Genomic DNA, 14,671 nt, shown 5'->3' with positions numbered 1-14,671 from the left:
TATATATAGATTTAACACATAAAATTCTATTTGGTATGTTACTGCATACAGTAAGCAGAAAGAAAAATAATGCAGAACCAAGGTATCGGAAGAGACTCTGGTAAATTCTGAAAAAGGAAAAACAAAACCCACTAAGAGGCACAGACACGAGCAGTTTTTATGATCGACTTTCCCTTGCCGCTTAATACACGTGGCTATTTCTTTGTGATCATTCCAGATGCCTCAGGAACAGTACCCGCACCGGAGCACCATGCAGACCTCGGAAGGACCCCAGGTATACAAAGTGGGGATTTATGGCTGGAGGAAGAGATGCCTCTATTTCTTTGTGCTGCTCCTAATGATTTTAATCCTGGTGAACCTTGCTATGACCATCTGGATTCTGAAGGTTATGAACTTCACAATTGTAAGTAGGGGTTACCCTGAAAGGTCGGGGGAAGATGAGGGAGGGTGATGGTCTTTCCTCTGAACGTGAATTCAGATACGGCTTTGAAAACGGGATGCTTTAATTTCCATGGATAGCCATTATTACAGGGAGGAACAAATTTACCCAATGATCCTCTTTTTCTGCTGGAGATGCCTGCAGTATTGGCAAGCTCAGCATTGCAAATCATGTTCCTTCTGCCTGCTGTATATATACATGTATATATGTAAACAATATACAGCACCCTCCCTCAATTTTGAATTATGACGTGTTTTAAAATTAATGAAATAGGCTATTTTTAACTGGGGTGTGGGAATGGGTTTGAGCCTTTCTCTTACACTGTTTCTGCTTTTCCTCCATGACTGGGAAGTCAAAAAACTTGATTTGCCTTTTTCTTCGGGAAAAGTCATGTTGTTCCGTAACGACACCGTTCCAGAAGCTTCATGAAGAAAAATAAAATTTCCAGAGTGGCTCTCTGGGTGTGGTATTTAGGTGGAGCGTATCTTTATCCTCATGTTCCTGTGGTTGGTGCACATCAGTCCTGCCAGCAGCGTTCCCATGCTGCACAGACCCCCTGGTCAAGCTTAGCTTTCCAGCAGCCCTTAGAAAACAGTCGGGCAGCTGTATTGGGAGGTAGATTGCACTGGGGCAGATGGTGCCTTCTGGGCATGGAGCACTCTGTACCTCACTTGAATTCTGTTCAGACACTTTGTGAGATCTTAAGGGGTGCCTTGACCTTGAATTGCGTCTTTACAGGGTGATCTTCACCTCTCTTGCTCAAACACACTGAAAGTCAGGACATGATGAACCAGGCACATCCCACTTCCAGGGCTACTGAGCCTTTATATGGTAGGTCCCAGTTTTTCAGCAGATAATTTGGCCAAGCAGAGTGAAAATGAAATGTTTCGTCCTCTCTTCTTCAAAGCAGTTGTTGCCACCTTGGTCAAATGGAGTTATTTTAAGATCATTTGAGTCTTCAGGAGAAACTAAGTTTGAGGCTTTAATCCTGGATTTACTTCATGACAGAGCTGTAAGGCTAAATTCCCGTAGACACATTCAAGGACTTTCCCAGCCAGACTCTGATTTGAGCAGCGTGTTTGAAGTCTCTCGGCATTTCTTTCTCTGCTTTGGTCTTGTGGAGCCCTGAACAGCTGTGTCCAACATTATGTCATTAATGGGGCATGAGAAGTTGAGTAAACAATCTCTGACGTACTGTATCCAGCAGACAAAATGCTGTGTCAGGGGGACATGTAGCATTCATTTTCTCTAACCAGGATGCTGTCAAGGTGTGCAGAAGATTGCAATGCATGTGTGCTTAGGGAGCAAGCAATTATAAAGCAGGAATCCACAAAAAGCTCCTGTGAGTGGGTGAAGAGTGAGCCAAACTGGAGCAATTAATGCTTAGGCAGACCAGTTATTTAATCTTGTGAAACTGATGCTGTTTTGTGACACATTTCATGCTGAAATGTCGCCTTTAGATTAATGTAGTTGAAAAATAGGTTTTTCTGAGGTGGTGGAAGACTTGGTCATGTGCTTATGCAGGCAATGGTATGGGTATCAGCCCAAGCACAAAATAACAGGGTTTCAGATTCTCACTTTTCAGGAATGCAACTTCTTTTCTTTAGAATAACATAACGTGGATATGTCGGTCCCATGCTTTCTGGTATTTGGTGATGGTGGTCAGTCAACTCTCTACAAGTTGCTTGGGAAGCCAGATGAACTTCTCTGCTCCTTTCTTCCTCACTGCCTTCTCCTGATGCATTGCATTTGGCAGGGTGTCTGCCCAAGGGTCATCTCCTAGGGATACACACAGAAACCTCCTCCTTCCAGAAGCTCTCTCCGCCCCACTAGGATATACACTGGCTTTTTTGGGGATGCACAGATCTTCAAGCTTTTGTCTGATTCTGTTTCCTTAAATAGTCACTTGCCCTCTGATTCACTGGGGATTAGTCCAGTATACTTGTATATGGTTTTAGGTAATTCATATCTTCTAATGTTAGTAGGCGATGAACAGGGTTTGGTGGTAAAAATACAGATGGTAGCACTGCATCCTGCAGTGGGAACTGCTTTATGGTTATAGGGATGGCCACGCTACTCAGGGTGTGTGTCTCTGACACAGCCAATTGGAAAGAAAAGTGAGAACAGAGCATGTAAAATGTGATCCTTGCCCTGGTGTGCACCCATTCATCTCCTCATCTCCTGCTGCTCCTGCAGCCTCGCCAGCTGCTTTGGATCCTGCTCTGCAATCCCTCCTGCACCATTTCCTCAGGCGGAGAAAACTACCGTGCTAAGTGAATTTTTAGAGGCAGACTTTTATCTCTAAATAACAAATATAGGAAAATTCTCAAATGAGGAGATGCAAATATGGAAAAATCTTTAATTTGTTCCTATTCTGATAAGAGGAGCTGAGAGTCCTTCTGGAGAGGGGGGATTATTCGAGTAGTCAGTAAGCAAAGGCTGCTGCTTAGTGGGTCTGAGTTACCCAGTGCCTGCAGAGCAAAAAAAGAAGAGGAAAGTTTGTAGGTTTTTTCTTGGAAAATGTAGTATTTCCAGTATCTTCCCACCCCTGAGCCCTCCTCCCAGAACCCGAGCCTGTTCAACTCCACAGGACAGTCCTAGCACTTACTGGAATTTAATGAGTGCTCATTATAGCCAGTAAGTGCTCACATTATTTTAATGAGCGTGGCAAACCTGCTCAACAAAACTCGGGGGTGTTTTAAATGCTGATAATGGGGAGTGGAGAAGGGAGGAGGAAATGAAGCAAGGCAATCTCAGGGAAGAAAATAATACCTCCTCATGCAGGCTGTAGCAGTGCCCGTCCGCTCTCCTTCCACATCAAGCCCTGGACTCCTTTCCTGTCTCTTCTGCGTGCCCCACTGGCTCCTGCTCCAGGAGACAACTCCTGTAAAATCAAACTGTAAGCTTCCAATCCATGGCTTTTAATAAGGAAGGCATCACTAATTTATTCTAGGTTTTGCTTTTATCTGAACCTTCAAGGCTTAATCAGATTTATGTGTGGCTATTGCTTTTTACACAGGGCTGTTAGAGCAGTGTCACGTTCGCATGGGGTCAGTTGGTCACTGTCTAGTCTGTCCTCTGGTGCAGTCGTTCACTTCTTATGTAGTATTTGATCCTCGATTTGTTTTAAATGCCTTTATCAGGCATAGACTGAATGAAAAACAGGCCTGGAGGCAACCTCAAATATCATCTGCCTGTCTCACAGCTGGTTCCCATAGCCAGGCTCATTTATCCCGTTCATTTACATCAGCGCTGCGGTGCTCCAGGACTGTGGGAAGCTCTGTGACCATGCATGGTTGCTACCTCTAAACCTTACTTAGATTTTTAAGCCAAACCACAGAATGAATCTGGACCAAAGCCACTAATTTGGGTTGAAACCCATATGTACCTCAATAACCTAATTGAGGTAGAAACCACCATCCAGCACTCAACTTTCCGATGATATATAGGTAAAGGGAACTCCATTGAGATCCTGGACAAGCCTGGTAGAAGTATGTGGTTTGCACGTATTGGGTTTGGGGAGAAAAAACCCTAATGCCTGCGGGCTGCCCAGTCTGCAGGTCCAGCAGTCACCCTGCGTGGTGGAGGGCTCAACCTCCAGCTGTGCAGAGCTCAGCTCAGGCTGGCACAGCCCCCACAAGGGTTTGTATGTGCCAATCTAATTACCAGGCTGGAACTGGAGCTCTTAACGACCTTCCTCTTTATGGTCCACCTGCATTTGCATCCAGTGATGTAGCTCTTTAGCAGCAGGATTGCCCGTGACTGTGTATGTAAGCACATGCATCTTTTATGCTGTATGCCTATGATGTGCTGGAGATCGCTATTTCGGCTGATAAGAGTGAGCTTAAACCGTTTTTTAAAAACTTCCTCTTGTATTCGTTTCTGAATATTACAACAAAAGGTGTGCTTACATAAACACAGCAAACCACTATCCTTATTTTAAACAGTACAAGGCTCAGAAGGCTCAGGTAATGGACGATGCCAGTGCATTGACCTCTTTCCACAAGGGTAGCATGCAATGCCTGATATTCTAAACAGTGTTAGGAGTCTAAAGCATTATCCGTTAGTACCCCTTTATAGCCTCTTAGGCAGCGGGAGAGCCTCTAAACAGGAGAGACAACAACTGTCCTGTTGTGGCTGCATTTAAATGGCAAATGTCCACCTACTCGTCTGCCCATCAAACCTCTGAGGACCCTTTGCTTTTCCTTTGCTCTTCCCTGGTATTTCTATCCAGAGTTGCCTATTGTCCTTCCAGAACCGCTCAAGGTTTTTTGAAGTTTTGGGTCCTTAGCATGAGGTTCAGCCATATTTCATGATTTCAGTAGAGCAGGAACAAATGACTGCAATTGTTCAGGTTTTTCCTTTTTTTTTTTTTTTTTGCTGCAGGCTGCATTCAGAGCTGAAGGGGTATGTTTTAGCGATGTTGAATGAAATGTTAGCAATTTAGAGGGGGAAAAATGCTGCTGTAGGTGGCACAAATGTTAAATATCATTATTATCTTACTTTCTTTATTAAAAGTTGATAAGAAAAATGAGCTTTTAAAATTTGGTTATGAACAGTTATTTCCAATACAATTACTCCCTCTTGTGTGTAAACTACCTGCCACATTTTAATTACAGGAAAACAGTAGGGTAATAACACAGCAGTAAAGATGGATTAGAGTTAGGAAAGCTCATTGCCCTAACAGGCAGGAGTCATTTATTAATGATTTAAAGGAACAGACTTTGCTCTAATTATTTTTTGTTAAAATTAAAAATTGCCTCAGAATAAAATGACTGTGCAGTTTATAGTCCCCTTTTCATGATTTCTCTGGGGTCTCTTTGGGTGCTATGGTAAGGCCAACATGGGAAAGAAATCTGATCTGCTTTTCAGCTTCTGCTTTGTAGTGCAACTGTAATCAGTCAGCTAAAATTGTTTAGAGTTAGAATTACTGTCACTATATCCTAATAGAGGAAAGAGTGAAGGGTGTTTTTTTTCTTCTCTCTCCCTCACACACATGCGCTTTTCCATCCTAATTCATGTTGCTCTTTTTATAAAGCAAGTAATTGTTTTGAGACTGCTTGCATGAGCCAAGAGCTTTGTGTGTTTCCCTTCTTTCCTCATTCACGTGGAATGCATCTTCTGATATAAAGATGTTAATCTTGTAGAGGTCTGACAACGCCAGCAATGCTGTGAGTGACTGTACTGTTAAGTGGAGAACTTTCTGTGGGTGAAATCCTTACCCCCTGGAATTTAGTAGGAATCTTTGCATTGACATCAGTGGATCAAGCCTGTCACTGTAATGCTTTTTATTTGCAGGTTTTTACACTAAATTCTAATTTTCTTCCTCCTGGATTGAGGAAAAAATGTGTTATGCTTTTCTTTTACTCTTTTCAGAGATCTGAATTCGTTCCTAGAGAGTTTCTGTTTCTGTATGAAAAGCAATTGGGATTCCTTATCTTTTTAAAAGGTATATATAGTACTTTTTTACCTTCGCTCCTTTGGAGTTTAGAATAATATAGTCAATTTTAATAGGATATTGCATGATGTTATTACAAGTTTGACCCCTTCATTGTTGCATCCTCCAGAGTGTCAAGCATTTGGTACTGATGGCTTGCTGAGTTATATGTGCATCAGTTTCTTCTAGTGCTGCACCTTTGAAAAATCAGTCTCTGATAATATTTCATTTTTGTTATCCTGATACCACATTTTCTCAGCCAGCATAAGCACATAAGGCTTTCATCTTCCTTGTTACCAAAAAGTGATGAAAGGACTCCATATTTTTAGCTCACTGTCTCTACTCTCTGCTGAACCATTGAGTTTTCAGAGGCCTGCCGTGGCATTGGATGTGCTTACAGATACGTCATGGGGGCAAAAGAAATAGTGAAATAGTGAGTCTTCCACTAGTACCACTAAACCAAGCTGGATATGCTGCACTGCAATCAATTCAGTAATTCTTTATTTTTATTCTTTGACTATTGCACAAGGCAGTCTGTGGAGTGCAGAGTGTTACGATGGCAGATGGCCCTTTTCCCTCAAATATTTTGCGTTGGGTTTCGTGGGGAACTGAAGCTTACGTGATTGTGCTTCCATCTTGATGGACAGGCTTCCAGCTCTCACTTCTCACTTGTTTCTAAGCTGCTGATCATACTCAAGCCATCTTATGTGTCCAGGAGATGGGAATATCTCAAATATACTTAATTTCTGTATTTTTCAGAGGCAGAAGAAAGCAATCTTATTTATTAGTGTCCTTACTGTGGAAGAAGCTGCTGCATAAGCTCTGTACTTATTACTCACCAGGAGCAAGAGATATTACAAATGTCCCCATACCAGAAAAAGTGGTTATTGGTGCCGGTTTTTTACCAGACACCTGAGAATTTACCCGTGAAACCCAGATAGCCAGCATCTCTTGGTTATTACTAGTACTGATGTGGAGGAAGCTGTTGGAAACCCAGCAACACCCCTCTCCTCGTGCTTGTGGCTCAGTGCATGCTCACAGGCAAGGCATCATCGGGCAGATTTGCTGTATGGGCCACGCTGTCGAGCCTCAGTAGCCAGTCTCCTGCATATCTCCACAGCAGGAAAACGTATCGCGGCATTAAAAATATGTTATGGCTTTGTTTGCTCCCTCCAAGGACAGAGGGACAAAAATAGATGGAGAAAGGAGGAGAGTAGCAGGGATTTGGGTGGTATGTGATGTGAGGTTGAGCTTTTGGTCTCTGGCATAACGCTTTGTTTCCAGGCGTTTCTGCCTGTGAACAGTGTCCCGCCTGCTGCTGCCCCACATCCCCATCGTGGGGGACACACAAGGGGAAGCTTTCTTAGAGCAGGAGGAGCTGATCCACGGTGTGGTAGCAGCAGGACCCGGCGAATGGTGAGGAAGGCATGGGTGGGCTGTGCGGGGGGTGTGAGTCATAAACTCTTGATCCCAGATCCTGCCTTCTGCCACCTCCCTCCAGAGGGGATTGTTCTCAGCTTCTCTTTCATCTGAAGAAATAAGATATTTCACATTAGCATTCGTCTCAGTGCCAACAAAAGATCTTCAGACTAGCAGTTCTGAAGCAGAGAGAGATTTGTCTCTTAGAGAACATGTAAAAGGTATTATTATAAATGTGCGAAAGAACAAAAACAAGCTCGCTGCTAAAATGCCGATAGTCAGTTAGTCCTCTGAATAGCTTACAGTCTCATCCCTCCCCATATTCTCACAGTACAGTGGGAGAAATGATTTAATTTGGGAATCCGCACAGAGATGATGTGCCAAACTGAGCCATAGAGTAAGTTTTCCATTGCTCTTTATCTTGTTCCTTGCGCTTTTTTTTCCTTCTGAGCTGCCTGATGTCCCTCCTGAACTCTCTGCGTGGCAAAGAGGAATGACCTTCTCATCTTTGAAAACCTGGCAGCCATCGCCATTAACAAAAGCATAATTCTTCTGAAGCACCTCTTCTGCGTGGTTGCCTGAAGGCTGAGGTGCTGCTTGGAGTAGCCTCCATGCCTCTTTCAACGTGTCCTGGAACTGCAAAGCCGCCAGCTTTTCAGAAAGCTGCTTCTTAAAGTGTTTTTTGGCATTTGGTGCTGAACCCCTGCTGTTTTGCATCTTGGGTTGTAGCATGGGAAGGGGACGGGGGTGGCTCTCTCTCACACTGCAAATGACTGTGCAAAGCACTGAGCAGAGGAAACCTTCACCTCCTGTGGGTGAAGCCCCAGCTCGCGGGCTGACTCCTGCCCGTTGGCTCTGATACACTTAGAATCATAGAATCATAGAATCATCTGGGCCGGAAGGGACCTTCAAAGGTCATCTAGTCTGACCCCCCCTGCAGTCAGTGGGGGCACCCCCAACTAGACCAGGTTGCCCAGGGCCTCGCTGAGCCTTACCTTGAATGTCTCCAGGGAAGGGGCCTCAACCACCTCCCTTGGCAACCTATTCCAGTGCTCCACCACGGTGAAGAACTTATTCCTAATGTCTAATCTAAATCTGCTTCTTTCCAGTTTAAAGCCATTACCCCTTGTTCTGTCATTGCCGGCCTTTGTAAACAGACCCTCCCCAGCCTTCCTGTAGGCCCCCTTCAGGTACTGGAAGGTTGCTATTAGGTCTCCCCGGAGCCTCCTCTTCTCCAGGCTCCACTTGTGTTTGGTTAAACAAAAGGAGTGAGAAAAAAGTGGCGTATTCTCTCTGCAGTTGTGTGCATTCACTTTATTTCCCTTCTGTAATTGTCTGAACCTGTTCTAAAGACTGATGGTTTTGAGGACACAATTACAGACCCGTGGTTGTGAGGAGCCTGCCTTTCCCCTCCCCTCCTGCAGACACTATATTATCTCTTCTCCACTTAGACGCTACCATACCTTGATTTGATAGATGTATTTAAAATACTTGCTGCCATTTCATGTGCCCATTCTTCCAGAGCTCTGCTATGGAGATGAGCTTGAATATAGCATTTGAATTCATCATAGCTTGCGTTTTAGTTCTGGTCATTTCCACTTCAATTACATCTTCCCCATTACCTGTCCTGCCTTCATTGCCGTGGTCAACCGTAAGATGGACTGAGGTAATTATTTGTATTGAGGCCCGAGTTTCTATGGGACTACACTCCAGTGTGCTTGCATGAAGGACAACCTGTTACCACTGAAATGATGTGGTTGCAGACAGATTTATAGAAGAGGAATAGATTTACACAGGTAATTCAGCCTTGACCTCTTGAGTTCTCATTACTTTGTGTCCGCCCAGCACTACTGCCCACCTCTTTTAGTTTTAAATGAGATCCAGTAACTAATAGTGAAATTATGGCAATCTGCTATATGAAATTTGTGATTATTTGCATTTAATTAAAGGCTTCTCTTGAGAAAATGAAGGGCAGCTTAACCTCAGAGAAGCCTCTACATCTCCAGTAATTGCTTCTAATTGAAGTCTTTAGAGTTTCCACCCCACCACAGGGAAAAAAAAACCCAAACCTGGAAAGTTTACTCCCACACATGGGGTCCCTGAAAATTATTTTATCCTTATGCAATTAAGGTGACTGAGGGTCCTCATAAATGATTCTTCAGTGTGGGTTAACCAGCTAAAATTAAAGTTTAATTACTCTAAAGCCTAGTTTGTGGTGTGTTTATGAGAACTCTATCCTCCTGAACTGGCTATGCTGTGTGATGATGTCCCCCCACAGACTGGTGCAGGGGTGCATGTCTTATCTAAGTCCTCCAGAAACCCATCACAGGTTTCTGGGTTTGTACAGTTTTTGTTGACTTCCAGTGGTATTTTGGTTATTCTAGAAAAAAAATTGCAAGCCTTTTGGCTTAGCTTGTCCTGCGAAGCACGGGAGGGGGGCTCAATTCACCAGCAGATACAGATTATAAGGCTGAGCACAGGCACTGCCTCTGGGGTTGGGAACATCTTGGACATCTCCCTGTTGCTCCACCTTTACAGGCTCCAAGGCCGCAGGCTTGGTCTTTGTTACTGCAATAAGTGGATCTTTCTCGTGACAAACTGTTTATCATTTGGCAGTTGATGTAGACATGGGAATATGGGCTTGGGCAACCTTTTCTAGGATGCTTGCCGGCGCCTTGCTCGGTATTCCTGGTGCATGGAGTGTGCCCCTAAAGCAGCCATGACCCTTTACAACCCACCCATCTGTGGCAGGGGTGTCAGGAACCAGCCCTGCTCCGCTCGCCATGGTGCCTTTTGGGCACAGAGAGGGAGCAGTGGCCGGAGGGGTGTGATGGGACCAGGGATGCCGTGTCTGGGGGGGAGCGCAGCACCCAGCATTAAAGCCACCACCTCAGAGTGTACGGCACTTCAATTAGACATTCTGCCTAATTATGACTACCAGCGCTTCAGTGCTGCTTCTGCAGCACAGTCGTTCCAATTGCACCCTTCAGCTCTGTTAAAATCCCTCCTCATATTATGGATGTGAAAACAGGCATGACAAAAATAAAAGTGTGGATGTTGTAGCAGCAGACAGCCATTTTCTACTGTTTATTCTCTCCACTGAAGATACCAGTGTTGAAAAACATGCAAGTGTTCTGCTTTCCAGTGTTCTTGCATTGTTCCTTAATGCCTCATATCACACAAGTCAGCAGGAACATGCGTCTGATTTCCACCTTTTATTCTCCTGAAGGTTCTTTTTAATGTGTGCCAAAACACGTAAAATGTCTAGATGGACTGAAATCCATGAGTGACCTCTTAGAGGGCTACAGGTGAGTCAGAAATGGAAATGTCATTGTTTGTCAGCGGCAGATTAGTCTTATTTTTTGAAGTTGCAGCTACCGTTAAATACATGAAAACACGTGTGACCTGCCTCGGTTATTTCTTAGCAAGCGAACGTGCTTGGCACAGTGCACCTCTGCCTTTAGAAAGTGCTTTAGTTCTGTATGCAGAGCCCTGAAATATTTGTATTTCGTGTAGGTGCAAGTCATATAGACGTGTGTAGGTGCTGATTTTGATTCAGATTATTTAGTAGGGTGGTATTGTTTCTGACAACAAATATTTAATCTTTCAAAACAAGACATTAAGGAATTTTGTTCTGGGAAACTAGGAAATCAAATGCCTTTTACAGTCTTTCCCTACATGCTAGAAAGGGAATTCCTGCTAATTATTTATTTGTCCACACCAACCACTTCTGAATCAAGCACTTATTTACAGAGAGAGGTCGTCAACAGAGACTGATAGAAGGTTTGCAGCAAAGCCTTGGGTCTTGTGAAGGGGAGGAACCTTAGCCTGAGCAGCTGATGGCTGGATTACAGGAATATTGGGTGGATCTCAGAAATTCTGCTGTGGTTTTACAGAAAACTGCATTGTCTAGAAGGAAGAACGATTCAGTTCACCAGCAGATATAGATTGTAAGGCAAATTTCATCTTTATTTGAAGTTACTTGACAAGACCTATTGACCAATGATGTTTGTCTTTGCTAGTACTGTAAGTGATTCAGACTTGTGTGTTGCCCAAGCAAAACCCTGTATGTTAGAAGGCAGATGTGCTTAATTCCTTTCTTCTTCCCAGTGGAGCTTCATTTATTGCCGCTACGCCCATCTTCTAATAGGAAGCTTTTCTGCAGAATAATTTGCCTTGTCAAACCTCTTTTCTTTGAGCTGAGAATGAGGAGCTTTTACACGTTCAGGACTTGAAAAACAGTTCTCTGTGTGGGGAGACTGAGGCCAGTGAAGACCCCAGTGCCAGTGTGGTGCTTGCGAAGTCCGGAGCCCTGTGGGCTTCCCGTGCTCCCTCACCCATAGGAGCAGCACTGTGGTTGTGTTTCCCATCCTCCCAGGTAGCAGTTAGACTGACTCACTGTAACTCGTGAGAAATTTGCACTCACTGAAAGGAAAGACATTAAAATATTCCCCTATAGGAGCAGTCTGCATGAGGGAAGGGCCTCACACTTTGGGGGAAAATCCGTTCTGCAGGTGGGGTCAGAGCCTGGTGCTGGGAAGGCAGTTAATTCCCTTTTGCCTGTAGAGTACGCTAAATAGACGTGGAATAGCCAGTCTGATGCACAACTCGGTTCTCTTACAGGGATGTATATTCATGGCATCCCTTCTGCACAGGTATAAATGAGAGAAGAAGAGGCTGGCAGCGTACAGCTCCAGAAGACAGGCAGCAAAGGAAAGGGATTTAAACTTTGAAATACAGACAATATCTGAGCAATTGGAAAGAAGAGTGTGTTTTGCTTTGGGTGGTTTTGGTTTGGTTTTTTTTCCCGCATAGGGAACAAAAGAGACTGTTGCTTTGGGTTGGCAATAACCTATAGGGTGACACCTTAAATGGATTTCACTCACCTATTAAGTTTGTCAGTTTAAAACAAATACATAGATGCTGTGGGAATTTATGCAGTACAAAACACCGACAGGGACCCAAGAGAGCTGCGTGGACAGAAATAGCTGGAAACAACGACAAATCTGTGCTCTGAAGTCTTACAGAAGCAGGCTCCCAGCTTTGGAAACATGGTACAGGAACCTGGAAATGGTGGACAATTATACGTAAACACCAGTAAATGAGAGTAAACTAATCCATTGTACTCATTTCTTTCTTTCCTTTTCCTCATTTCCTGTTTTCCTGTTCTTAAAATGAATCCATTCAATAAGAAATGTGAAGTTACGTGGCTAAATTCACTGCTCAGTCACAATTATCACTGATGCCCGTATTGGATGAGCTGGCTGCAATGGTTACTGAAAACAAGTGCAGAGAGAAGATGAGATTCATGGTGGGGAAATGACCACCATTCATCCAAAATGTTTTCAGTAACAGCACCGGGGAGGGAATACACTGGTGCAATCTGTAGTTCTTGTTTTTGTTTTAAAGGTCTCTAATGAGCCATGTGTGCAATGCATTTCACCCTGGGAAATCCCACTGAAATCTGGCACTTGGATTTCATTTCTTGCGCTGCTATATTTAGAGCAGAAAGCAGATCTCCCAGCATGGCTCCTTCTGGCTTATAGGAGCCCTGTGAACTGTCTTAGTAATATACACTAATCGCTTACCAAAGCTGCCAGCCCCCCATGAAAATCCTTTAAAATGATAAAAAGTGGAAGCAGAGCAGTTGCCCGGACTTTCAGGCTGCAGTCACGCAGCAGTAGCTGGTCGTTGTGTCTTGCTGTGGGGATGAGGGACGGATGACCTCAATGAATGTGGTGGATGTGTCTCCGTTGTGTCTCCCGTCTTTTTTGACCCTAGGTCCATTAAAAATCATTCACAGCCATGCCAAGTCAGGCACCCAACATCATCTTGATATAATAGGAGTGAACCTTCCTTTCCAATACAATATTTTTCCTGTGCTAACGCCTACCAGCCCAGCTGTACCGTTTTCTGCAGCTGAAGTGCCAGGATGGTCCATGCCTTGTGTTAAAGAAATGTTGTGGCATGGACCTTCAAATTATGGGGAGGAGAAGGAGGTAAATACACATCACAGTTACCAGTGTAATGTGAGAATACAGCCTTTTTATATTCAGATATTTTGAGATGTATTTCAGGTGTTTCATTCCCTTTGCATGCTTGTCTGTATAGGAAAAAAAAAGATCTTTAAAACTTAAGAGCAATGAAATCGCTATGGCTTGGTAGAAATTACATTCAAAATCTACTAAATTAGGCAGAGAACATGTCCATCCGAGCAGCTTTTTGTTATCTTTCACAGTTCTTTGATAGGGATGTAATTTTCTGTAATCACTCAGAAAGATGGCTGGATGTTTTTTCTATTACATTCTGAAGGACTTGAACCTTTTCTGGCTTACCTTTGCTATTTTTCATGTTTATATACAACAGTATAATGCATCAGCATTTTTATATGTTTCCCATATAAAAATGAGCCATGCTTATAAAGGCTGTCAGACTTTCTATTCCACAGAATAACTGGAGCATCACTGTAAGTTGACACCAGCCTAAAAATCACATATAGATGCTGAAATGTCTTATTTTATGGTCCTGCTGCTTTTTAATAGCTAAGCTGTGCCCTTTTCTTAATTTACTGTTGCTATCCAAAGGTACATTAGTGTTGGGAGATGCTGCTGCAGAGGTCCCAGGGCAGCTCTGCTGCTTCCGTGGGTGCCCTGAAGTCAGCCAAGCTGCTTGTTGGCCAAGGAACTGGCCAAGCTGCGATAATTAACTGGTGAGTTAGAAATGGTAAGGAGACCAGTCTACAGTGCTTTAACCTTCTTTCAGCAGGTTTCTCCTACCAGGGATTGGAATATAAAATGATTACTTTTTGCGCTCTCTTCTGTATTTAGCCTCAGGAGGTTTCTGATAGGCTTTGGCTATTAAAGACAGCAGTAAATGCCTGGCTGGAAGCTATATGGCATTCATAACCTTAAGCTATTTAGGAAATCAGAAAAGCTGAATGGATTTTTTTCCTTTTTTTTTTTTTTTTTTTTTTTAAAGAGAAGAGCTACAAGAGCAGAAGGCAGTGCCTGCCTTTCAGGTGAATTCCACTCAGGATGATAAATTATGCCTGAACTGAACCAAAATGTTCCTAATGGCCCTAGTCAAAAGGCCTATTACAGGATGTCTAACTCACTTAAATTCCTTTCTGCTTTAAATCGTTAATGATTAAGTATTTTAGGGCTAAAGCGATATGCACTTAAAGGGCACTTTGCTTTAAGGGTAGCCAAACTTAAACATGAGCACCTGAACTGAGGTATATGGACTCGCTTGAGTGACCTCCTGGTGGTGGAATCGGGGTATTGTCTCTACAGGTGGGTAATTTTGTGGAGATATTTGCAGGATACCAGGAGGGTTTATGGAAAAGGGAGCAGAAGAACATTTTTGAGCAGAGAGAA

General features: G+C 43.5%; 1 protein-coding gene across 2 annotated transcripts in view; it reads left to right on the top strand.

Annotated features, from left to right (window-relative positions):
* Positions 1-217: 217 nt before the first annotated feature.
* SGCD (sarcoglycan delta) overlaps positions 218-14,671 on the top strand; it is a 129,934-nt gene continuing 115,480 nt past the window's right edge. The window contains exon 1 of one of the 2 annotated variants that reach the window (XM_074155449.1): positions 218-403. In XM_074155449.1, coding sequence (XP_074011550.1) covers positions 218-403 — 186 coding nt within the window. The remainder of the gene's footprint in view (positions 404-14,671) is intronic. The other variant, XM_074155450.1, reaches the window with a different exon arrangement.

This window comes from Numenius arquata, chromosome 11 (genome assembly GCF_964106895.1).
Source record: "Numenius arquata chromosome 11, bNumArq3.hap1.1, whole genome shotgun sequence".
Classification (NCBI taxonomy): domain Eukaryota; kingdom Metazoa; phylum Chordata; class Aves; order Charadriiformes; family Scolopacidae; genus Numenius; species Numenius arquata.
The sequence above is the reverse complement of the archived record's forward strand: the minus strand, read 5'-3'. Positions and strand labels throughout refer to the sequence as shown.